Source organism: Sorex fumeus, unplaced genomic scaffold, assembly GCF_029834395.1.
Source record: "Sorex fumeus unplaced genomic scaffold, SorFum_2.1 ptg000007l, whole genome shotgun sequence".
NCBI classification, from domain to species: domain Eukaryota; kingdom Metazoa; phylum Chordata; class Mammalia; order Eulipotyphla; family Soricidae; genus Sorex; species Sorex fumeus.
The window spans coordinates 8,311,197-8,335,893 of record NW_026606064.1 but is presented as its reverse complement, the minus strand read 5'-3'; the positions used below and the strand labels follow the sequence as shown (position 1 = coordinate 8,335,893).

At 47.6% G+C, this 24,697-nt stretch overlaps 1 protein-coding gene across 8 annotated transcripts in view; it reads right to left on the bottom strand.

Moving 5' to 3' along the window:
• Positions 1-335: 335 nt before the first annotated feature.
• Positions 336-24,697, bottom strand: part of CELF1 (CUGBP Elav-like family member 1) — an 89,379-nt gene continuing 65,017 nt past the window's right edge. For 4 of the 8 annotated variants that reach the window (XM_056131390.1, XM_056131372.1, XM_056131381.1 and 1 more), the window contains 12 exons: positions 22,355-22,542; positions 19,248-19,330; positions 18,793-18,841; positions 16,397-16,531; positions 15,554-15,633; positions 14,627-14,788; positions 11,189-11,264; positions 9,669-9,797; positions 9,248-9,361; positions 8,202-8,387; positions 5,862-6,005; positions 4,826-5,404 (listed from right to left, as the gene is read on the bottom strand). In XM_056131390.1, coding sequence (XP_055987365.1) covers positions 5,277-5,404; positions 5,862-6,005; positions 8,202-8,387; positions 9,248-9,361; positions 9,669-9,797; positions 11,189-11,264; positions 14,627-14,788; positions 15,554-15,633; positions 16,397-16,531; positions 18,793-18,841; positions 19,248-19,330; positions 22,355-22,542 — 1,474 coding nt within the window. In that variant the 3' untranslated portion in view covers positions 4,826-5,276. Of the gene's footprint in view, positions 1,985-3,358; positions 3,892-4,825; positions 5,405-5,861; positions 6,006-8,201; positions 8,388-9,247; positions 9,362-9,668; positions 9,798-11,188; positions 11,265-14,626; positions 14,789-15,553; positions 15,634-16,396; positions 16,532-18,792; positions 18,842-19,247; positions 19,331-22,354; positions 22,543-24,697 lie in introns of those variants that run through there. The other 4 variants (XM_056131362.1, XM_056131364.1, XM_056131363.1 and 1 more) reach the window with 4 other exon arrangements.

Genomic DNA, 24,697 nt, shown 5'->3' with positions numbered 1-24,697 from the left:
ATTGAAAGCAAAATATATTGGCAAACACGGATTCTGAACACACAGGGAGGGGGGCCTCGGGGCCTTGTGCCGACAGAGGCGGCTCTGTGCAGTCAGACTGAGGGGTGCTGGCAGTCTCGCTCAGGCTGGGGGTCCCGGGGCTCCTTCCATCTAACCCCCCGCCCCGCGCTGGAACTCCAGCAGCCGACCGTCCACGGGGGCTCCCTGCGAACAGTGCTTCTACCTTCCCCGCCCCCCTCCCCGGCCCCTTGCCCCTCTTCCCAGCTGGCCCACCCCTTCAGCAGCATAGGTCTGGGTGGGCCCGGATTGCCACCTCCCCCCTCTGCAACCTGCTCTCTCCTCCGCAGCTCCCCGCCCTTCCCCTGCCATTCACATTCTCACTCAAGCCCCTAAGACCCTGAGGCTGGATGGTGCTGGGGGAGGAGGGCAAGTTCCCAGCAGGGAACCAGGGAACTGGCTGGCCTGGCACCCAGGAACAGTAGCTATTTGGCTCTTCACCCAATTTAAAAGAAAGAAAGAAGGGAAAAAAAAAAGATCCCTGCCCTTACCCCCACCCCACTAGCCAAGCAGGAGCAGAGCCGCAGTGAAGAGCCCTTGGGGGTGGCGGGGCCCAGGGCTGTAAACAGTGTGAAGACTGTAGTATTGTGCTTGTCGCCAAGGAAAGCGCCGGCAGGGCAGGGGTGCTGCCCTTAGTGCACAGATGGGTGCCTCTGAGTGGTTACGAGCGCCCCCCCCTTTCCGGGCAGAGGGGTGCTCACTCCCTAATGCACTGAAGCCTCCTGTTCGGCCGCAGCCGCCTTCCGGGGTTCTATTCTGCACCTGCCCTCTCGGGCCCTCCCCGGCCTCTGAGGGAGCAGAGGCCGTGAGCTGGGGACAGTCTAAGTGCACAGGCAAACACTCTGAGGGCAAGAGGGGAGAGAGTTGCCGCTTCAAAATAAAACAGTACAATCTTGAAAAAAAAAATTAATCAACCCCACAACAATTTAAAACAGCTTCTTTGAAACCCTTTTAAATCGATCAGTTTTTGCACAAACTATAGAAAACAGAGAGGTGAAGGTGATATATATATATGTATATATATACGAAGGTGTGAAGAAACAGCAGGAAACATGCAAAACTTGTTTTTTTCTGGGCATAATCTTAGTAGGAAAAGAAAAATTCAAAACAAGAACACAAAAACAATACAAAAACAAACCGAAAAAAAAAATCAAAGCATCACATTTTGCTGTGGAGACTGGAGGAACAAGCACGGAGGGGGGAGGGCACGCGGGGCTGCGGGGCCTTGAGGACTCCCAGGTAAGTCTGTGACAGGAAGAATCATTAAAAGGGAACAAGAAAAAGGGCAGCTGGGCCCAGACTGTAGTCTGCAGTCAAAAGGGGACGGGGTCGGCTGTTTTCTGCAGTTAAGAACTCAGAAAAACAAAAATTAAGAAACACAAGTGGTCTCCTCAAGCCCCACAAACTGTTATCAGCAAAATGTGCTCAGGAGCCTCAGAGGTTTTAGTGACATCTTTTATTTCACTGTTTACTTCAAAGTTGTCTTTAAAACTAAGCACACAGAAACAAAGCCTAGAAACGGACTGGCTGTGTGTTCACAGAAATACAAACACCACGCGGTATGTGCTAGTAGGGCTGCTCTGAAGACAATTACAAAGAATTGGAATCACAAAATCAAGTGGTTATCTTATGAAGTTCTAGAAAAATAGATTTTTTTTATATTCAAATGCAAGTTTAAATATTTCCCCTTCAGCAGTCGTTCTAGCAAAACCAATTTGGCAGCACAAAAGAAAAAAAAAGGAAAGAAAAAAAGAAAAAACAAAGAAAGAAACAAACATAATAAAAATACACATCAGCATCAAAGGTCAACACAAGGTCAAAGGTGAGAGTTCAAGCATCAGAGAAGCTGAAGAGACAGGGATTTGGACGATGTACTTGACGCCACATCGACATGCTTTAGGCACAACGATGAACAAACGGCAGGAATCTAGAAAAAAAAACAAACCAGAAAGAGGGAGACCCACTGAGTTACACAGAGCAATACATCCAAACAGAGAGAGAGAACAGGAACACTCACTGTGGACAGCCCTGAAATGAGGCGGCGGGAGGGACGGGGCCGGGGAATGACAGGGAACTTTCGCACATGCTAACAATGGACACAGGGAGAAGTCAAAAAGGACATGGAGGACACCAAGAAAACATCCAATCGCCAGAGACAGGAGGGAACTAAGGCTTGGATTTCCCGAAACGCCCCAGCACGCCGAGAAGGCCTGCGGCAGAGGCGGGTCCCGGAGAAAGCAGCAGAGGCTGGTGGGGTGGGGCCCTCCTCCAGGGGAGAGGCCGGGGTTTCTCAAACCTATGGGGGCGGCCCTTTGCTCCCTGAAATCCAAGCTCTTAGCTGCCACGTGGGCCCTGGCCACTTGCGTGGAACCCAGGAACAGTGTCTGGCTGCATTCAAGGTAAATCAATTTCATGATGACACCCAAGTACGAAACAAAACTACAACGGAAAAGAATACATTCATGTTCGTGAAACCCCACGCGACAGGAAAGGACGGCGGAAGACTCAACTGCCAGTCCCCACACTCTTCTGAACGGAGCCCTTGCCCGCGAGACTGGTGGGGGAACAGCTGCTTCTTCACAGAACCAGCGTTGGCCTGGGGAGGAGAACCCTGCTCCCGGGCGGTGCTGCTGCGCGATCCCACTGAGCAGGGGGAGGGCACTGAGAGAGGTGCCCGGGCTCACCAGCTGGCACAGCGGCCACCCAGGGCCTGGCGGTGGCACAAGCTCCTTTCAGGAAAGAGCGCCCACGAGCAGGCAGAAAGCCGTGGGTATTCAGATCCCGGGGAAACCTCTGTGGGCAAGTCAAGTGAAGCGGGAGGCGGGGCGGGGCAGGGACCAAGTGGGAACAGAGTGGAGTTCTGGGCTTCGCGAAACCCCACGGTGGCCAAGGAGGAAGACAGGACAGAAGGCGAACGAGCCCAGCACCGGCAGCGCCCTGGGGAGCACAGCTCTCTCCCCGGCCAATTCACAGCATTAGCTCCGCCCCCCTCCGACAGATTAGCTGGGCTGCAACCGGGCCACAGGAAGTCAGTAGTTTCACTCATACACAGCACCCTGTGTGTACAACAATCACATTCTGGATTCTATAAAATCCTGGCCTTTTCCAGAGATATAATTTAGGTAATAAATATTCTCCACCCCGGAGCTGTATAAAACTTCTATAAAAATAGAAACGACATTCTTGGTTCCAGCCGGTTGGGATTCAGAACAGCGCCTCCCCAACCTAGCAGTTTTTTTTCTTTTTTTTTTGTTTGTTTTTCTTTTTTCATTTTTATTTTTATTTTTTTTGCATTTATTAAAAAAAAAATCCCATCGTGACCCTGGACGCCTTTGGAACAGTTTCATCCTTGAAACACAGGACACATTTTCTCCCAGTGCGCAGAATTCAAGTTTACACGGTTCAGCTTAAGAAAGTTGTTTCCACGTTTGTTAGAGGGCAACGGACCCAGGTCATCACTATGACAGAAAGGAACAGCCGTCCAGCTTCCACGGGGTAATCCGCCACCACCGACTATCTGTGCCCCAGAGCAAGATGGCCAAGTCCTGTCTGTGACCCAAACGGACAGCAGGACAGGGGCGAGGCCCCCCGACTGGAGCGTGTACAACCGCTCTCGGCCTCCCCTCTGGTGTTAGGGGTCGGGACTCAGGTCTGTGAGGCGCAAGAGCCCAGGGCCCCACTCCCTGGTCTCGGCTAAGAGTCACGTCCTGCCAGGCTGCCTCTGCCAGGTGCGCCTTCCCCGCGGCCTGGCCTTCCCGGCTCCAGCTCCACAGTATCCCTGGAGCAGAGGCAGAGCCCAGCGGCTACGTGGGTCATGGCAAGTGCTGGAATGAACTGTGGGAGGCAGCAGGGAGCTACGTGTAAGTACGAGGACGAAAAGGAACAAGGTAATACTGAGGTAAATGAACACTAAATCCATACGGAAGCTGTAAACGTCCTCTTGTCACCTCTCTCCCCCCAAGAGAAGATGGGGCTGGAGTGCTTAGGAAATGGGCCTGTTCCTTGGAGTGTATACAGCGGGGACACCTCCACCAGGGAGGCCAGCGTGGATGTCTCAATCCTCTGACGTACTAAGCCAGCTACAATGGCAAACAGCGCTCTGGCCGAAAGTGACCTTCAGATTCGAGCACACAGCCAGGAACACCAAGGCCGCCGATGCCCTCTCTTGGGAGAGGGGCCCCCTTTGGTGAGATACTACCAGCCCTTCTTGGACCTGCCCGTAAGAGAGAAACCTGGAACGGAAGTGAAACATTTCAGGATGGAAGTGATGGTCCGGGCTGCGGCCAACTAGCGGGAGGGAACCCCGACAGTGTCTGCCCTCCAGGCCTTCTTTAAAAGAGACCTGTTAGGAAATGAGTCACAGCCTCAGAATTTCGTGTTGCAATGAAATGGATCTCTTTGACGAGCCGTTTCTTCCTAACAGTGACCGGCCTGGTAAGGCCAATGCAGCTCCAAAAACTGGCCAGGCAAGCAGCGAGCAGATGGCGTCTTCCTGCCTTTTGCCTACGCCAGTCTATCTAACAGGGGCTCTATTTCCAGAGAAGCATTAGATGCTTCTTGGGAGACGGGCAGAAATCCTGGACAGGAATCCCAACAGAGAGTGGCCAGCAAGAGCTCTGCTCCCGAACAGGCAAGGAGAGGGAAGCCCCCACGTCCGGCTCCTGCGGTAACTGGGCATCAGAGCAACTCCCCACCCCCAACTTCAGACCCCCTGCCTGGGTGTCAGTTCTCATTACACTCCTCTCAAAGTCAGGGAGGTGCTGGGGGGGGGGGGGGGTCAGTTTTCGGTTTCACTGCATCCTTTCTCTTGGGGGCAGTTGGGGCAGATTCTGATCTTCGTTCTGTATTTCTCCACCCCCATCTCCCTCAGGGCAGTTTGATGTTGGTCCTTCTCAATACATTGGTTACAAACACAGCAAACTTTAAATAAAGGATGGGGGGAAAAAAAACAAAAACAAAAAAACCAAAACACCTCAGAATATGGCACCTAAACTCCAAAGTAAAACACTGGAAACCAAAGCACAAACTCGTCCTCTGTACGAAGCGAAACTCCCACAGAAGGCAGTAGCCGAGTCTTCGGGGCAAGCTGTGCCTGCGAGAGTGGCAGGGATCAGGGTCCAGGGCTGTCAACACACAGCTTTTGGGCTTCCAATCATTAAGGGTGCTCCTCCCCCACTTACCAGGAGACCCTCTCACGCCAGTCTCAGAGGGGAGCACGCTCAGTAGGGCTTGCTATCGTTCTTCGAACGTTTGAGCTGCACTTTAAGCCGCTTCATGCCAATCTGAAAGCCGTTCATGGACTGGATGGCAGCTTGAGCCGAAACAGGATTGTCGTAACTCACAAAACCTGGGAGTGCAAGCAGAAACCCAGTGAGCGCAGGAGGAGGCCAGGGGTTTTTTCAGTCCCACTATGGAAAGTTACTTTAGCGTCTCAGAGAGCAACTTCCTAAGCAGGCACAAGGACTCTGGGAAACTGGAACAAAATTAATTAGGTTCCTGGCAATCCTTGACAGCTACATAAACTAAGCTCCCGGGAATACTTGACATCTATAGGGTGCTTTGATGTTTTCCAGCCAAATCAGTTTTTTTCCGGTATTTATTCTTATCTCTGAAATGGCAGTTAAGACAGAAATCAACATCAGCATTACAGAGATGAAAACACTAAGGCGCAAAAGGAGGTCAAATGCCCTGCAGGATGGGTCAAGACAATAACCTAAACCCAAACCCAGGTTTTTAGCAATGAGTTCCATCGTTTTTGAGTAAGAGCCCACGCCCCCTTCCAGGGTCCAGAGCAGTCGACATACCAAAACACTTGCTCAGGTTTGTCTGCTTGTCTATGAAGACCTTGGCAGACACGACGTTCCCAAAGGGCATGAACATCTGCAGCAGGTCCTGGTCTCCAAACTCCTGGGGCAGGTGGTAGATGAAAAGATTGGCGCCCTCTGGACCTTCAACAAACCCAGTCATTAAAAAGATCATCAGTGTTAAGTACGTTTATTTCCCTAAACCAACTATCTCCCATTCTACCTTGTGGAAACGCACTGTTCCCATCACTGGTTCACTGGAAGAACTACAGATTCTCCAAATACAGAAGGATGAAGGGAGGGACTGTCCCTGCAACAATTCCTTCAGCAGCAGCCTTACTTCCTACCAAAGGACATTAGAATTTGACCTTATGGAAGGATGGTGTGCTAGAAAAGCGAGGCAAGCAGAGAGGGCCAGAGCGATAGCATGATGGGTAAGGCACTGCCATGCCTGCGGCCAAACCGCATTTGATACCAGACACCGCATGTGGTCCCCAAGCCCACCAGGAGTGATCCCTGAGCACAGACCCAGAAGTACAGAAGTTAAGCCCTAAGCACTGCTTAGGCCCCCAAAGCTCAAATAAACAAAGCCAGCGAGCAAAGCTGAAGAGAGGGCTCCGAGAGGGGAGAGCATGCAACGCCCAGGAGATAGCCCCTGAGCTGGAACAGGTGTGGCTTCAAAACAAAGACATTATAAACAGAAGAGGGAACCAAACAGTAGCCAGCAAGCAGCTGCGGGAGGCAGAAAGGGGCAAGAAGGGACAGGGGTGCAACTGTCACAGCGGTGGTCACTTAAGGCTGTGTTCAACAGGATTCACAGAGCTGTACTTGAAAATGTGTGGATTTCACCACCGGCAAATGTGCGTCGGTTAAAAGAGGTAATATTTAAAACACATGCCAAGGGGCTGAAGTGATAGTACAGTGGGTAGGGCGTTCGCCTTGCACGTGGCCAACCCGAGTTCGATTCCCAGCAGCCCATATGGTCCCTCAGGCACCGCCAGGAGTAATTCGAATGACCAGGAGTGACCCCTGTGCAACACTGGGTGTGACCAAAAAGCAAAAAAACAATAATAATAAAAAATAAAAAGACATGCCAAGGGACTATACAGGAGTGAAGGCATTCGCCATGCACTACAGACCCGGTTTGACTGCCAGAACTACACACACCTCTCAGGAGCACCACCAGGAGTAATCCTGAGCACCACTGGGCGTGGCTCAAAAACTCAATGTGTCCCCCTTGCTCCTAAGAAAGACATGTAACACAACTGCCGCCCTCAGCCCCCGGTTGCTGTGAACGCATTACTGTGCTCTGCTGCACTCAGACCCAACTTCCCTTCATCCTCCTTTAGATCACTTTCCCTACTTCCTCAGGTCTCTGCTGTAATAACAAGGACACCTTCCCTCAGCATTTGGCAAGCTCCCCCTCCGCATCCCTAAGGCATCCAGTGTCTAATTCAGAGCAGGGGAGAGACCAGGAGACCAGATTCCTCGTAGATATGCTAAGGGAGGGTCCTTGTCTTTTTTCATACGTTACAATCTAACATTTGCAGACCCATGTTGTAAAGGCTTCCTAGAAATCCCCTCCTGTATACTACACCTCATGTCAGAGCACACGCTTCCCACTCCATCGACTTCAGACAACCATTCACATCCCGTTACAAAGCAGAGACCAGAAAGTGATGCAAGTGCTAAAGGATACAGTCACAGGGGACACAGATAGACAAAAATCCTCTAATTTATAATCTAGAAAGACATCATAATGTTTACTACTGTGTCAGACACAACAATTACTGCCTTTCTTCATCTGAAACTGTAATGCTGTGGAAGTGGCTCAGTAGTGAAAAACATGTCTGACAAGTCTGAGATCTGGGTCTGATCTCTGGCATCGCCCGCACCCACAGGAAGGTAAGGCCATGTGCCAGGGAGACGGCTCAAAAGCCTGGACTACATGCTCTGCATGCGAAAGTCCTAGGTTCAGTCCTGGGTTCAATCACACGGTCCCCAAGCACCACAGGGAGTGGCCTCCTCCGAGCACTATGCCAGATGTAGCTCCCAGAACCAGGAGTAAGAGGAGTTTAAAAGAAAAAAAACCAAACCCAAGATAAAACAGTAGCCCTGGAGATGTGGCTCAATGGCAGAGCAAGTGTGTGTAATCCCGGGAGGCGGAAACAACCTAACCCGCATTCTAGGAGTGCGTACAGAGGATCTGATCGGAACCACACCCAGAAAATAGCCCAAAAGCAGTTGCAAGGGTGGGTCTGGTCCCTTGGCGGTTTCTCTCACTCTCTGCCCGCCTTCCAGTTCTGGTGTAGATGCACGACGCCCACTGCAAGTACTCACCTTCCTTCTGGCTCCCAGCAGCACCGATGCTCTGCTGCGTCAGAAGGTTCTGGCTGTACAGAGTGGGGAGGGCCGCAGCAGCGTATTGCTGGATTCCCGAGTAGGCCTGTGTGAGGGCCTCCATAGTGCTCCCAGTGCCATTGGAGAGGCCGCTACTGCCCAGGCCGCCGTTTAAAGCAGCCATCCCTTGATTGGAGAAGACAGCAGGGTTAACACACGAGCAAGGCTCAAGGGACGTCGAAGCCAAGCACGTGCATGGACACGGGAAGGGGAAGCACCACAGATCTCGCATTCCCCCTTCCTGTTTGCCCAGGAACAGCGCGCCCGTCTGATGTCGAACTTCAAGTCCCTGAGTGAGGACATTCAATGACCACACCTAGGTATGGTGCTCTCCACTGCCTTCAACTCTGCTGAGAAAAGACACCATTTACTTAGGTCTGCCTCAGTTTCTCTTTGGCTGTTTAGGGTGTCTTTCTTACGCAGAGCAGAAATTTGGTAATGAGAAAGTCCCAGGACTGGGAATTACCTGCGTTGGCAGCCTAACGCAAGAGGCACCTAATACCAAGCAGCAGTGGGCACTTACTTTCAAGGGGCCCAGACCCCGGACTCTGTTCTCACTAAGCATTTTTTTTTTTTTGCTTTTTGGGTCACACCCGGCGACACTCAGGGAATCAAACCTGGGTCGGCCGCGTGCAAGGCAAATGTCCTACCCGCTGTGCTATTGCTTCAGCCCCATCTCACCGAACTTCTCAGAACCCTCAAAATATCCTATTCCCACTTGATGACAAAAACGACTTTAGTATGGTGGCTGAACATTACGGCTGGTTAAAGGAAGGTGAGTGTTTGTGTGTATGTGTGTGTGTGTGGGGGGGGGGGGGGGCGGGGGCGGGAAAGGTGGGATTTCACTCAGGTTTGCCTTGAAACCCAGTGATTATTTCTAGCTACTCTGGGTCAGCACACTCATTCTAATTAAGGTGCTCCACGGTCATTTAAAACATGCCACCCGTACGAAGAAAGGCCTGCCAGTCACCGGAAACTGCCCTTACCTGCCAACGAGCTGACATTGAGGCCTGCTGTCGCTCCAGCTAGTGTCTGCAGGGCCCCGAGGGAGGCAATGGGGTTGACGGAGCTGCTGCTGCTGGAGCTCGGGGAAGACCCTGCTGCCAAAAATTCACGGATCAGACTCAAGCCAACACTCGCTTTGTCATGTCAATAGGAACCAAAGCACAAGAGTGATATTATTCAAGGGTTCTCCCTGTAAATTCAATTTCCTATTTTTTTTTACTATCTTGCAAAAACCTGAAATCAAATGACAACTACAACAAACTGAAAATTTATGAGATATATTATAACTCAGAGCATTATATTAGAGCATTTGCTGGTCATGATATGACCCTGTGGAATCGATGTCACCCACTTTCTAGAAAATATGATATACGCCTCTGCTGGGATTGTGCCCATGCTTACCTGAACTGGTGAGTACGCTGAGGGGGCTGCTGGATGTCGTGAGGGCATTGGTACCACTTGGTGTGTTCTGAGCTGCGCTAGCTGCAGCTGCTAACGCAGCCAGATTCTGTAATTGCATTGCATTTAATCCTGCAACATCCAAAGGAAGACATCAGCCGGCAGATCAAGGGACTTCATCTCTGCTTTGGCAAGGACAGTGAACAGTGGCAGGAGGCTGATCGAGGCAGAGGAACTGTTCTAGGTAAGCCTTACAAACAATACTCTAGAGGGCTCCAAAAGGACTCCATTTTCCCTCCACTCATTAAAGACTCGACATCGTTTCCTCTGAAAAGATCTAATCTAATAGTTCGCCACCCCAAGCGTGCATTAATAAAAGAATAAGCTGTTATTAACAAACCAAGCAGGAGGCTGCTCTGGCATCTACAACAGAGGTAAGTATCTGAGAGCAGAGTGTCCAAATATGGGGCAGAGACAGAGAATACAGCTCTATCCTTCACTTATATCCTACAGGAGATCTGCCTTTTGAACGAGCTAAATTTGTTGAAGAGATCCAGAAGGACAAGGGTAGAATACATATGAAAATAGCAACAGGAAACAGAATTAAACAAACAAACAACAACAACAACAACAAAACCCAGACTTGAAGAACAGATAAGTATGAGAAGGATATGGCAAAGTTAGGGCAAGCCTTTCAAACAGAAACTCGGCAACACAATTCAAAGGGTAACAAGAAAAACAAAAATCGCATTGGCAATTGTTGGGAACCATTTACCAGATGGAAAAGTCAGACAGGGCACTGAAAAAGACTAAAATCTGGAAACACAAACCCATAATCAACCAATTTTCCAAAAGCAAAGCAAGCTTCAAGGTCCTGGGACAAAGTGAACTATCGTGAATTTCCCAGGGGCCGAACACAGTTCACCTGACTGCCCTTCGTCCAACGCTCTCATACGTCGTGGCCTCATCTGCTAGAGAAGGGGCAAGACAGGAAGCTCTGGAACTGCCTCCCCGCAAAAACCTCTCTGATTTCCGTCTGTTCGTGGAACCCACACACACAGGCACTTGCCACTAAAGTTTTCCATGCTTTATCGGCAGCAACAAAGGCACTTCACACCTAATGCATCGCTGTACGGAACTGGGTGAAAGTCCCGAGTTTCAGCCGAGCTACTGCCTGGAAGCCATCTCAGGTTTCTGCCTTCAGTCACCGGAAGTCAATTACTCTGTGCGATTTTTCTCTTTATCAAAATGGCCTTGGATAATGTAGGGGGTGCTAACAGCTCTTTTCCATTCTCTTCCCCAACAGAAACTGAAAGGGGGTGGTGAAGCAGCAGCAAACCCCAGAGCAATCTGGCATCAACTGCTGACAGCATCACCTTCTAGAGACGAGGCAGGGGAGGATGGGGGATGTTCACCAGGGCCTGATTACATAATGAGCGGGGGGGTCGTCTTCTCTCGGGCTGTCTCGAACTGGATGGGCGGGTCTCACTGCTGCAGCCTCTCGGGCGCGGTGAGACACTTACCTCCCATCGGGTGGAGGCTGCTCAGGGTGCTGAGGTTCCCGGAGGAGGCAGTCTGCTGTAGGAGCTGCAAATAAAGCTAGACATTACACCAAAAAACAGAACAAGAATGAGAGTGAGGGCTGGTTCTGCACCTGGGATAACTCTACAGCACAGCAAAGCGAGAGTGCAGAGGTCCCCAGAGAGAAGGAAGGAAGAAGGCAAGACCCCAAGCGAGCGCGACAGAGACAGGAGGCATCCCACAGCACAGACACAGCGAGGCAGCGAAAGCCTTGGCAGGACAGTGACATCACACAGAAGCCAAGCACCGTCTCCCTGAACACACACTTGCGGCAGAGCACAGCAGAGCAGAGACCTAAGGTCCACTCGAGCAACTAAGCTGATGGGGGGTGGTGCATGTGACGGGCTGGCAGCTGCCGGGGCACCCTCCCAAGTCTCTGCAAGAGAGGCCCACATATTTATTCTGCTGGGTGTTCCCATCCGAATCACCAACTTCTGCTTGAGCAACTCTCTGAAATATCTACTATCTCATCAGACCATTTCGCATACTTCTCTGAGTTATCCTTTACCGGCCTCAATGGTCCTATAACTACATCAATCGCTCTGGTGCTATGTGTCCATCAGTCCGATGCCCTCCCCTTTAAACAGGTCTTCGCTGTGGCAGAGCAAATGGCTGATGGACATGCCAATGGAAAACTTCTTCCACTGACTATCTCCTAGCAAGAGGATCTGTGCAGGAGCCACGTTAGCAACCACAGTGTTCCTCTAACCAGCCTGCTGAAAATCTGCTACATTCATGCCCGGTCACGGTTCCTTTACAGACATGTCTTGTTTCTGGATCCTTTCCTCAGTATGTTGTCCATTCTCCCAGACATCCTGGTTCCTCTGCAACCTTTACTGACCTCCAGAAACAGTACTGGGGGAAGCAGGGAGAGGGAATATAACCAAAACACATGTACACAGCTCTTACCAGCTTCTCAAATGAGTCCACAATCCCACAAAGTTTTGGAGCCTCTAGCCCACTAGAAACCAGCTCCACATCTTCCAGAAAGAACCTAGTAACTGATGCTGTCCCTACAACTTAGTCCATTAGTTCCCACGTTTTCATTTTTTGTCGTCTTAAATATCTTCGGGAATGTATTCAGTGCCAACTGATAAAGACTACGGACACTACCCTAGATACCTTAATTTCCTTTCTAAATGAGAATAGTTTGAGTAGAGAACCACATCTAACTGAGACAGAGAGAGACCACAACACTCATTAATATACTGTGATGCATTTGCTGGATGTGGTAACAAGTTAAAAGGGAAGTTTCCCTTTAAAAATATATGGAAGACAATCTGTAATGAACAAATGCCTGTCATGGAGGCTATTCTCAAAATATTACAGTTTTGGCAAAAGATTAAAGTATTGTCTAAATCTTCCGAACTTAACAAGATTCCAGATTGAATCCTGAGATAAAACAAATATCCAAACTTTAAACTTCAGACGCGTACTAGCCAGGATAAACTGGGATTTCTCCGAACATTTAGAAATACAGAGAATTTGGGCATCAAGTTAGACAAAAACAGTATGAGGGTCAGGTGTCATTGCTTCTGTTCTGTATATATATACATATATATATTTTTTAAATTTTTGAGCCACACCCAGCAGTGGTCAGGGTTTATTCCTGGATCTATGTTCAGGAATTACTCCTGGCAGGCTCAGGGAACCATATGGGGCACAGGGAATCGAACTCAGGTTGGCAATGCACAAGGCAAAAACACCCTACCCTTTGTACTATCACTCTGACCCCTAAAGAACAATATTTTTAAATGGTGATAAGTGAGTATTATTATTCCCAAGTATATATCCGTCTATACAAATCTAGTGGTTTTGCAAACTTGTTTTTCCGGGCCACACCTGTCAATGCTCAGGGTTTAATTTCTAGCTCTGTACTCATGGATCACTCCCAGAGGGCTTGGGAGACAGTATAGGGAGCTGGGGAAAAAACCTGGTTTGGTAACCTGTAAGGCAGGAGCCTTACCCATAGTACTATCCCAAGCCTGCCACACACACCCCCTTCTCTTTCCTTGGGTTTAGTTATTTTAGGGGTTACTGTGCTCAGGGCTTACACTGAGCAGGGTTCGGGGGACCATATGGGCTGCCAGGGATTGAACCAAGGCCAGCAGTATATAAAGCAAGTACCCTACCCACTGCATTACTGCTCTGGCCCCTTACAGCTGACCTTGAATTTTTAGTGACAGGTTTTGTGTGTCTCGGCTGGTGATACTCAGGGGTTACCTGCAGCACACGGCCTAGAGGTGCTTTCCAGCACTTCTGGGCAACTGTTTGGTATTAGAGCCTGGAGCTCTGTTCCGCATGCAAAGCTTATGCACCAGTCCTTTGAGCCATGCCCCCAACCCATGCAGATGGGTCTCTTTCAAGTATCTTGTGCGGTCTGCTGAACACATGCCTTGCATGCAAAAGGCACAAGTTCAATCCCTGGCACTGATATCCAGTTCCCTGGCAACCTCCCAACCCCCAAACCAGACCCTGTTCCTCTTTTGGAAGATAGAACTCAAATTTAACACTGAGGTGGGGAAATCAAACGAGGGGCTGGAGGGATAGTACAGTAGGTAGGGCACTTGGCTTGCACATGACTGACTGAGCTTAGATCCCGGCGCCCCATATTCGCACGCAGGAATCACTCCTGAGCACCGGCAGGAGTGATTCTTGAGAGCAGAGCCAGGAGCATGCATGGCCCGAAAAACAAAATCTGATGCAGTGAAATGAAATGCACACTGTGGCACTCATTCATTCATTTAATAGTGTCCATGTTAACTACTTGAAAGCTAATGGTAGTGGAAGGATAAATTATCAGACTCTTCAGGAAAGACTCAAATCCTACTTTAATAATACCATCTATAACCAGTAGACACGGAAAAAGGTATTTGGTAGCTATAATATGTCCCTTCTCTTGGGAGTCAGGTCTTGGGAGAATGTTTTTGTATCTTCTGTGGAGGGTGGGGAGTACATGAAGGCACACCTGGCAATACACAGTTTACGCTGCAGATGAGCACTTGTGGTGCTGGAGATCAAAACAGGGTGGGCCATGAGCAAAGGCAACTGCCTTAAACCCCTGTTCTCTCTGGCCCCTCTGACCTAAGACTTATGACCAGAGAGAGATTAAAGATTACCCAATTTTAATCCACCCCCCCCCCCCCACGCCACTCTGGCCACATCTGGCAATGCTCAACGAACGTTCCTTCTAGCTGAGCGTTCATGGGACAATGCAGTGTTGGAAACCAAGCCGGAGGCCTCGGCATGCAAACCGGGCGCTCTCTATTTCCCTGGCCCACACTGTCTGAACTCCTTACGGAACTGTTAGTCAGGGACAGCGGAAGAAGAAACAGCCAGGAGCTTGCACAGTCTGCAGAGAGCAAGCCACAAAGACTCACTGCTAAATACTGGGGTCCGAGAGTATTTAGACCAGCGAGGTTTCCCCACACAGACGCTGCGCTGATTTGCTGCATCTGCTGCTGGAGCTGCTGGGCCATTCTCTTCTGCTCTTTGTCCTTCTGTGTATCAGCAAATTTTACCACCATGGGAGATGAGCAACCCTATAAAAATATCAAAATCAAGAGTCAAATTCTTCCTTCAAGATGAAGGGTCAGATCACAGATCACGGTCCTCCCGTTATTCATCGATTTGCTCGAGCGAGCCCAGTAACGTCTCCATCTTGAGATTTGTTGTTACTGTGTCTGGCATATCGAATACGTCACGAGTAGCTTGCCAGGCTTTGCCGTGCGGGCGAGATACTCTCGGTAGCTTGCCGGGCTTTCTGAGAGGGGGCGGACGAATGGAACCCGGCTCGGCCGGGCCAGCTGCGTGCAAGGCAAATGCCCTACTGCTGTGCTATGCTCCAGCCTGAAGGAGGAAAAAAAAAATCCTTTCTAGTGTTAAGAAAGCTGCAGCCTAATTTCATTTACTGCCAAACGATCTTTTTCCTGATAGACACAAGGGACAAAAGACAACTTAAAGGACAACTACTTTCAATGTATTAATTCTGGAAAAAGAAAGGATGTTTTCAACTTTAAGATGCTGGGTCCTCGGGGCTAGAGCAATAGCACAGTGGGTAGGGTGTTTGCCTTGCACACAGCCGACCCCAGGTTCGATCCCCAGCATCCCATATGGTTCCCTGAGCACCGCCAGGAGTAATTCCTGAGTGCAGAGCCAGGAGTAACCCCCTGTGCATTGCCAGGTGTGACCCAAAAAGCAAAAAAAAAAAAAAAAAAAAAAAAAAAAGATGTTGGGTCCTCTTAACCTACGGGCAATCAGGAGCTGTGCACTAAGGAACTTCCCCGTTTTGTTCATCTGTTCCCTACCTCCATGGTCTGTGCTTGGTGCATTGCCTTGATAGCTGTCTGTGCCATGGCTCTTGTTGTAAAAGTCACAAACGCACAGCCTGGTAAGAGAAGAGTCATAACTCATCATTTGTTTATTTGACATTTACTGAGCAACTATTGAATACCAAGTTGATATAAACACAGTTTAGTGATATAAACACAGTTCCTATCTTCAGGGTAAATGAGCTAGCAAGAGATAGATTTGTTAACACTATATTTTAATTAAAAATCAGAGATGCAGAGATGGAAAGAAACTCCTTGAGAGATAAAGGAGAAATCTACACTCTAGTTCTTTAGAAGGAAATGTATCCATTTTGGGATTAAGATATCTTTGGGGTGGTGCCAGGAATTGAACCCAGAGCCTCACACATGCAAGTCAAGTGCTCCATCAGTGAGCTTACATCCCCAGTCAACATGAGACTTAATACATGATACCTAAGTGCAGAATGGAGAATCCTCAAGAAGGCTGGATGAATACTAGAGAGGTAACTATATAGGACTCATCAGGATGTGACCAATATATACACAACACCAAACCCAATCTCTCGATCATTACTAGGGAGCACTGGTTATCCTCAGTTCAGTTCACAAGAGATTATAGGGCCATGAGCTGTGGCTCAGAGGCAGAGAACATGCCCTGCATGGGAGGCCTTGCCTTCCAGCCCCCAAAACCCATCCCTATAGCTGTGGCTCCCCAATCAGAATGCCACATACTCAACCCTAGCCTGTAACAACAAATGAAGATTTACATTTAAGACAATTATCTTTAAATGATAAAACAACAACATCAAGAGCAACAACAACAATGATACCTGCACCCACCTCGACTTAGACCATCAGGTCCCCGCAATATCCGGCATTCTTCAATCTGTCCAAATGAAGAGAACATGACTCGGATGTCATTTTCAGTGCACTTCTTGGAAATCATGCCAATAAACAGCTTCCTGTCTTCCACTGCTAACAGAGTAAAGCACAAAAGGCTTAAATATTCTTATAAGAGGCAGCACAGCGCAGACTCTGAACTCACACCACCCGGGCTGGAATCCAGGCTCTCTGCTTTTGTATCATATATCACAGATTACAAGATACACCTTCCCACGTCAATAATTCTGCATCGCCTCTTAAAACTACATGAGTGTCTAGAGAGAGTACAGGGGTTAAGGAGCTTGCCTTGAATGTGGCTGAGCCCACTGGATCCCTGGCATCACATATGATCCCCAAAGTATTTCCTGGAATGACTTCTGAGCTCAACCAGGTATGGTCCAACACCACCCTACCAAACTCTGAAACACTAAATGAAGACTATCTTAAACTTTTAAGTGGAACATGTAGATAAAATATAGCAGTATTGTGATTTTGTGCAAGTTAACTTAAACAGGGCCGGGAATGCGGCTCAGTGGTAAGTGGATGTCTCACGTGTGAGGCCCTAGCATAGTTTAAAAAACAAAACAAAAAACCATTCTATGACTGTTGAAAGTTAATCATTCTAGCCTTCCTCTTTCTGGAGAAGCCCATGTTCTCTCCTGAAAAACATAAGTTTTTCTTTCTCTCCCCTCAGACCTCTCTAAATTTCTTTCATTAAAAAAAATTTTGTTTCAGGGCTGGAGCAATAGCACAGCGGGTAGGGCATTTGCCTTGCATGCGGCCAAACCAGGTTCGACTCCCAGCATCCCATATGGTCCCCTGAGCACCGCCAGGGGTAATTCCTGAGTGCAGAGCCAGGAGTAACCAACCCCTGTGCATTGCTGGGTGTGACCCAAAAAGCAAAAAAAAAAAAAAAAAAAAAAAAAAAAAAAAAAAAAAATTTGTTTCATTCATGGGTCACATCCGGCAGTGCTCAGGGCTTACTCTTGGCAGGGCTTGGGGGACCATATAGGGTGTTCAGGATTGAACCTGGGTTATTTGTATGTAAGGCAAGTACCCTACCCACTCTACTATCTCTCTGGTCCTTCTAAATTTCTTTCAATAAAAACTATTTTGCCTCACCGAAGGGACAAAAAGTAATTACATGCCTGTTTTTTCACCTTTACAGAGTAAAGAAAATGACTTTCCAACTTGGTATATATTTCATCCCAGAAGCTCGAGTTTTTTTTTTCCCCCCGGGGGGGGGGTGGGGTGAGGAGGGAGGTCACACCCGGCAATGCTCAGGGGTTACCACTGGCTTTGCACTCAGGAATCATTCCTGGCGGTGCTCGGGGGACCATATGGGATGCTGGGAATCGAACCTGGGTCGGCCGTGTGCAAGGCAAACGCCCTACCCGCTGTGCTATTGCTCCAGCCCCATGCCTGTTTTTTCATCAGGTAATAGGGATACCTTGGTTTACCTCAAAGGTAGCTAGAGGTAAATACAGTCTTGATGTCTTAACAGACTTTATGTCTTAACATCTCGATTCAGAGATCAATAGCTGCCTCCTATTGGCAATATTAAGTTTTGGGCTGGAGAGATAGCTGAATAGACTGGAAGGAACACATTGGGTTTGATCCCCAGCACCACATGGTCTCCTTACACTTACAGGTGTGCTCCCCTGGGGGAGGGGGAGATTAGAGATAAAGGAAAGAGGAGAGGGTGAGTGGAGGGAGAAAGAGATGAAAGGGCAGACAGCAGAGAGAAAAGTTTACAAACTCAATTGATACAAAAAACCAGAACACACCTTTTAGTGAAAGAAACTATCCACTTTCCTTATCTAACAGTTCTTAAGAGGACTTACTCCTCTTTCTTAACTTGTCCATTCTCTTACTCCTATGTCTATATATAAGAAATTATAGTGACCAGTGGAGTTCATGCAAAATTCAATCAGCCTAATCAGTGGCTGAATAAATAGCAGTACCCCTACATTAAAAAAAAATAATAATAAATTATAGTGACCAAAGGCATGCCAATTTCACTTTAAAATGTTCTTGTGAAGATTTCTGAAGACTTTATCTCATTTATTCTACTGATTGTTTTGGGGACACACCTGGCAGTGCTCAGGGATCACTCCTGGTAGGCTCAGGGGACCATACTTGATGCAGGGAATCAAACCTGGGTTGACTGGAAGGCAAGCGTCCTACCCACTGTACTATTGCTCCAGCCTCTCTCATTTATTCACAGAACTATTTAAACGGGGGAAAATCCAGACAGTTCAGATGACAGGATATTGAGCACAATACTATTTGGATAACCTAAGACAGCAAACTAGGAACCTTATGAGCGGACCTTTACACATTTGTTTACTTACCATTGTTCTTCTCACTGTCAGCAGGTTTCATCTGTATAGGATGATGCATCTTCAAAAAAAGAAAATATAAATGAACAAAGGCTTTTAAAAACTATAAGAACTCAAAAAAAAAAAGCAAAGAAATTGATGTTTTCTTTTTTTTTCCTTCAATTTTTATTAGTGAAACACCATGAGGTCCAGTTGTAGACTGGACAAATTTTTGTGCTTGGGTTTCAGTTACACGTAAGTTTTCTTTTTGAACTCAAATCTGACCCATGTTCCCTCATCCCATGCCAATTATGAGTTAAGAAGTCAAAATGCGCCTGACCAGGGGCTCTATTGTCATCTTCTCTCCTCTGAAATGTCACCGCTATGTCCACTTTACACCAATTCTTTGAAGTCACCCACCCCAGCTCTCACTGTGTGCCTGTGGGAGTTTCGTGCACCCAAACCTCAGTGCCCCAGGCTCATCTTACCCCTGGGAGGACCTTCATGTTGTGAAGAGCATTCTGAGCTTCTAATGCAGCTTTACGGGTGTAAAATGTAACAAAACAGCACCCTGTAACAAATAATATTTTACCACATCAGATCAATCTTTTGAAAGTAAGATGACAATCTCTAAAGCATACCCTCTTCCACAGAGAGAATGGAAGGACTTACAGGGTTTCTTACAATTAGCAAGAGGGGTGCCTGGTGGACAGGATAGTAGGGGGCAGGGTCGTTCCTTGCAAGCCCGGGATTGATCCTGGTACCCTGAGCATGCTGGGAGTGATCCCTGAGCACAGCTGGGCATAGCCTCAAAACCAAAACAAATATACAATATAAAACCAGCCAGAAGGAAGAGAGGGATCGGAGAGCAGCGTGCAGGAGTCACCCAGACACAAACACTCACACTACCTTCTATGGAGACTTATTGACTGCTACAGTCTCCTAGTCCTACTTAAAAAAGCAAAAAATTATTTTTTGTTCTTGGACCACACTTAACAAGACACAAGGACTGAACCTAGGCCTCCCAGATGCGAAGCACTGTGCTTGAGTTCTTTGAGTTAGCTCCAACTCCCACTAAAATGCTCTACTGCTTTTGGGCCACACCCGGTTGTGCTCCGGGGACAATGTGTGGTGCCGGGGATCCTGCAACACCTGCCCTGCTGTACTCCAGCTCTGGCCCGCCCATCCAGTTCCTTACAGGGCCTGTAAGCACTTCTCTGAAAGATGATCTCCCAGCCTTGTGGCCGTGGGTAAAGGAGAGGAGGAGCGCATGCTTTGTATGCAAAGATCCAGACTGGATCCCTGGCATGAAAGTGTGCACTTAGCGCCACCAGGAGCAATTCCCAAGGACTTGAAAAGCTAGGAACTGCGCTGGTTAGTACAACAGCAAGGCACTTGCCTTGAACAGCTGGCTCAGGTTTGATCCCAGGCCCCCCATCTGGTTCCCTGAGCCCCGCCAGGAATGATTCCCGAGTACAGGAATAAAGGCTGAGCACCACCACTGGTATGGCCCCAAGACAGGAAGGAAAGGAGGAAGAAAGCCCGCAGTGGGGGGGAGCTTCCCCTGACCGTCACTGGGTGCGGCCTAAAATTCAACAATGAAAAACAAAACACAACCTCCCCTATAAGGCACACAGTACAGCAGGTACTGATCTTGACTTGTACACGGCTGACCTGGGTTTGATGCTGGGCACTGCCAGGAGTAAACTCGAGCACAGCTGGGTGTGGCCCCCAAACAAACAACAGAACAAATAAATAAATAAATAAAGGCACAGCTACAAACAAGACAGCCAGGGGTCCTGTTGTTCTGTGGCTTGTAGCAGACGAGGAATCTTCCTCAGAAAGCTACTTCTTTGTATTGCAACCAGTTTCTACCATATGCCTCAAAAATAATAATCATTTGTAACCTAAAAGAAAAACCTCTTTATGGCCTTCCTTGGGTTTTTTTTTTTTTTTTGGGGGGGGGTCACACCCTGTGATGCACAGGGGTTATTCCTGGCTTTGCACTCAGGAATTATTCCTGGTGGTGCTCAGGGGGCAATATGGGATGCTGGGAATCGAGTCTGGGTTGGTCACGTGCAAGGCAAACGCCCTACCCGCTGTACTATCACTCCAGTCCCTTTCTTTCGGTTTCTGGTTCTCATCAAATACAAATTAAGATTCTAACAGACATGGCACAGCCCCAGATCCACAGACTTTGTGTTTTGGTACCTTTACTGGAAATAGAAGGTGTGTCTTGTCATCCTACGAGATATTATACAAATTTCTTTCAAAATCATTCATAATCAAGACAAGACTACCATACGCTATACTGCTGGTCCTTTCCAAAAATGCCATTACTGCATAATTTTATTAGCTAGATACAAAAGGAAGCAACACATACTCCTAGAACCTCTACAATTAATTTTAAACATGACAATGATTCTTGCTTACGCCTGCACTGTAAACAACTTCACAGAAACTGGCCATTTGGAAAAATAACAGTATCTGTGTGTATATCGGGCAAAGCTCATGCATATCTCCTACCAGTAGCCCTGTAAAACTTGAACTCCACTGAGTATTTCTGGAAGCAGCACAGCTGTTTTATCTTTTCCTGTTCTGTACACTACACCAATAAAACTAGTCCCCCCAAGTTGCTAACACATCCTATGTGGCCTTCTTGATACCATGGAAATCCGAGGACAGCGAACAGTCTTTAGTCTTCTTTTAACGTTCCCTAGCCAAAAACCAAAGAAAACTTTATGGCCGTGACTGGGGATGAAGCTCAGAAGTAAAGCATGCTTGTCTATTTTGTTTCTGGGTGACACCCAGTGAAACTGAGGGCTTACTTCTGGCTCTGTGCTCAGGGATCACTCTTGCCAGTGCTTGGCAGACTATACAAAGTACCTTATCAGCTGTACTACCTCTCCTGCCCCTCAATGGTAGGACATCTGCATGTCTGAAACCATGGATCCACCCTCTGGTACCAGATCCCACTCACCAAAAAATAGGGGCTGGCCATACCTGGCAGTGCTCAAGGATCACTCCTAGCAGGGTTCGGGGGACCATATGTATGCTGGGGATCAAACCTGGGTCTGCCACATGCAAGGCAAGTGCCTTACCTTTTATACTCTCTCTGGCCCCAAGAGAACTCTTGGTGTAGTTTGGTTTTTGAGCCACCCCCAGTAGTGGTCAAGAGACCACTCGATGGAGGAACTGACCCTGGGCCTCCTACTCTCATAGCATGTGCTCTGCCCGCTTTCTCTCCAGTCCTTAAATAGAAGCCTACGGGGCTGGCTTTATAGCCTTCACTTTACTTTTGACATTCATCACAAGATTCAGTGAGGATGGGAGGTGCCTAGAGACAGAGCCCGGTGATAGAGTGCATGAAACTGTAGGTTCTGTCCCTGGCATGGTCTCTCCCCCCACCAGACACGGAAGGAGAAACTGGGCTCGACTCTCAAACTTCACCATTCACCAACAGTGCTCATGATGCACCCTCACTTTCCTAATACACTTGTTCTAAAATATAGATCTGATATAAAAGAAAGAACTTCCCCCACCCCGGATGACCACAGGAGACATCAGTGACCACACAGAAAACCCAAGGCCTCACCTTTGCTCTGCGGAGGGTTCTGGCTCCTATCCCTTAGCACATTGATTTCATAGACAGCACCATATTGTTCGAAGAGCTCCCGCAAGTCCTTCTCAGACCAGGTTCTTGGAACCTGGCCCACAAACATTTTGATAGCGTCCAGATCCGGTTGGTCTGGGTGGTCCAGGGTGCCGTTCATTTTCTTTGAGCTGCAGGAGGTAAAACATAACTTTTTTTATGTGTTCATGTTGCTTTCCAGAGGAAGTCCCCCACTATCAGCCCATCCATACAAAATCTAAATCTGTTCCTGAGGAAGTAGGGGTAAAATTCTATTTCCATCCAATTCAGCAGAGTTCCCAGGTCCTCCCTCACCACGGCCATTCCCTTGGTTAACAAAACTTGAAAAGTGCCTCTAAAAATAGCAAGAGACTATTACTTCTAAGAATAAATAAAAATGAGGCCACAGAGAGAGCTTACAGCAGGTAAGGAGCCTCCCTTGTATATGGCCAACCCCTGGCATCCCATTATGTTTCCCTGAGCAGAGTCAGGAGCAAGCCCTTAGCACTGCTGGGCATGCCCCCTCCAGCCCAAAAATTACAATAAAAATAATAAATGAAAAGATGCTGATTTCTAAGGTCTAAATTAAGAACTGACTAGAATGTTCTTGGCCTTTTAATATTGTCTCTTGTGAAAAATGTGTTCAAGTTAGACAACCAAAACCAAATTTTACTTCACAAATGATTGTAAAACCAAAAAATATATAATCCATAAGTTTATTTCTAAGTTACCCAATTTCCTGCTTTTCGTCTTCTAAGACTTGAGCACTCAGTCCCCTATCATCTGGAACCATCACAATGTCTAAAATTTCCCCTGTCACACTGATCATGCTCTGCTATGAACAAGGCCTTTTAGCACCACACATGCTTCCACTCAAAAGGAATCCAAATTCTCATGCCTCTTTTAACACTGTAGGTTCTTTGTGGCTGGAGAGAGTACAAACAGAGACTTGCATATGCTGGCCTGATTCAATTCCCGCACCGCATATGGTTCCCTGAGCTCAGAACCAGGAGAAACACCTGAGCAAAGTCGGCTAAACACCCCCACCCCAATCTTATAGTCTTTTTCAGGGAGTGTGGTTAGTCAGATCCAGCAGTGGCTTGGGGACTACTCCTGGCTCTATGCTCACAGATCACACTTGGCAATGCTCAGGGATTAAAATCAGAAGCCACTTAAGTAAGCACCTCAACACTAGTGCTACCTCTCCATCCTTAATCATAACACTTATCCAAATCATATTCCAAATAACTCATATTCCAAATAACTAGTCAGATTAATATTTATTTGCTGCTTAAAATCACAATCATACTTCTGTATTCTAATTTGTCATGCTGATAACCAATACTAAAAAAATGCTTATTTTCTTTAAAAGCAAAATAGTTTTTCCACTACTATCTTCTAAGTATTTCAAGATTCTTGAAAATACAAAATCTGAGAAGCAGTTCAACCTCTCTAATTCCTAAATATCTTATAATAAAACAGTCAGGTGGCTATTTCTCATCTTCACTGAATCCTGCAGTAACTAAAAAGCAAAAGGCAAAAAGGAACATAAAGACCAACACTATGTCTGGAAGGTAAGTTCTCCCATACTTTTTCAGGAAGACTCTTTTTTCTGGGGGACACAGTCAGCAGTGTACGCAAACCGTCTCTCTGGCCCCAAGACTTTATTGGTTCTAAATTTCCACCTTTATTACAGTACTGACTACCTTTTAACATAATCTGACTGTCTCTATCTCTTCCAACTAGTAAAAAGCTTTTGTTGGGGGGATGAGCACACCCAGGGTTTGCTTACTCCTCCTGGTTCTGTTTTGCGGTTCACTCCTGGTGGTCTTGGGGGTCTATATGGCACTGCCAGAAATTGGTCCCAGGTCAGCTGCAAGACAAGCACTATTACCCATTGTAGTACTGCTCTGGCTCCTCAATAGCTCCTGAAGAGACAATTTTTAATTTCCATTTTATGGTTCTGTTTTGTTTTCTGGGCCACAGTTGGCAGTGCTCAGGATTTACTCCTGGCTCTAGCTCAGGGATCATTCCTGGTGGGCTCGAGGGACTGTATAGAAGCCGGGAATTGAACACAGATTGACTGTGTGCAAGGAAAGATCCTTCTTTCCTACTGTACTGCGCTCTAGATCCTAATTTCATTCCTATGAAAACACCAGGTGCAGTTAGCATGCAAACACGAGATAGAGTTTTTAGTTCTCCAATTTCCCCTCTAAGCAACTAAACCCGAATAGAAATAAATCGAAATGAAAGCTGTTCAGAGAGGGCTACATTAAAGAACAGATAATATAACCTAGCTCCAAGCAT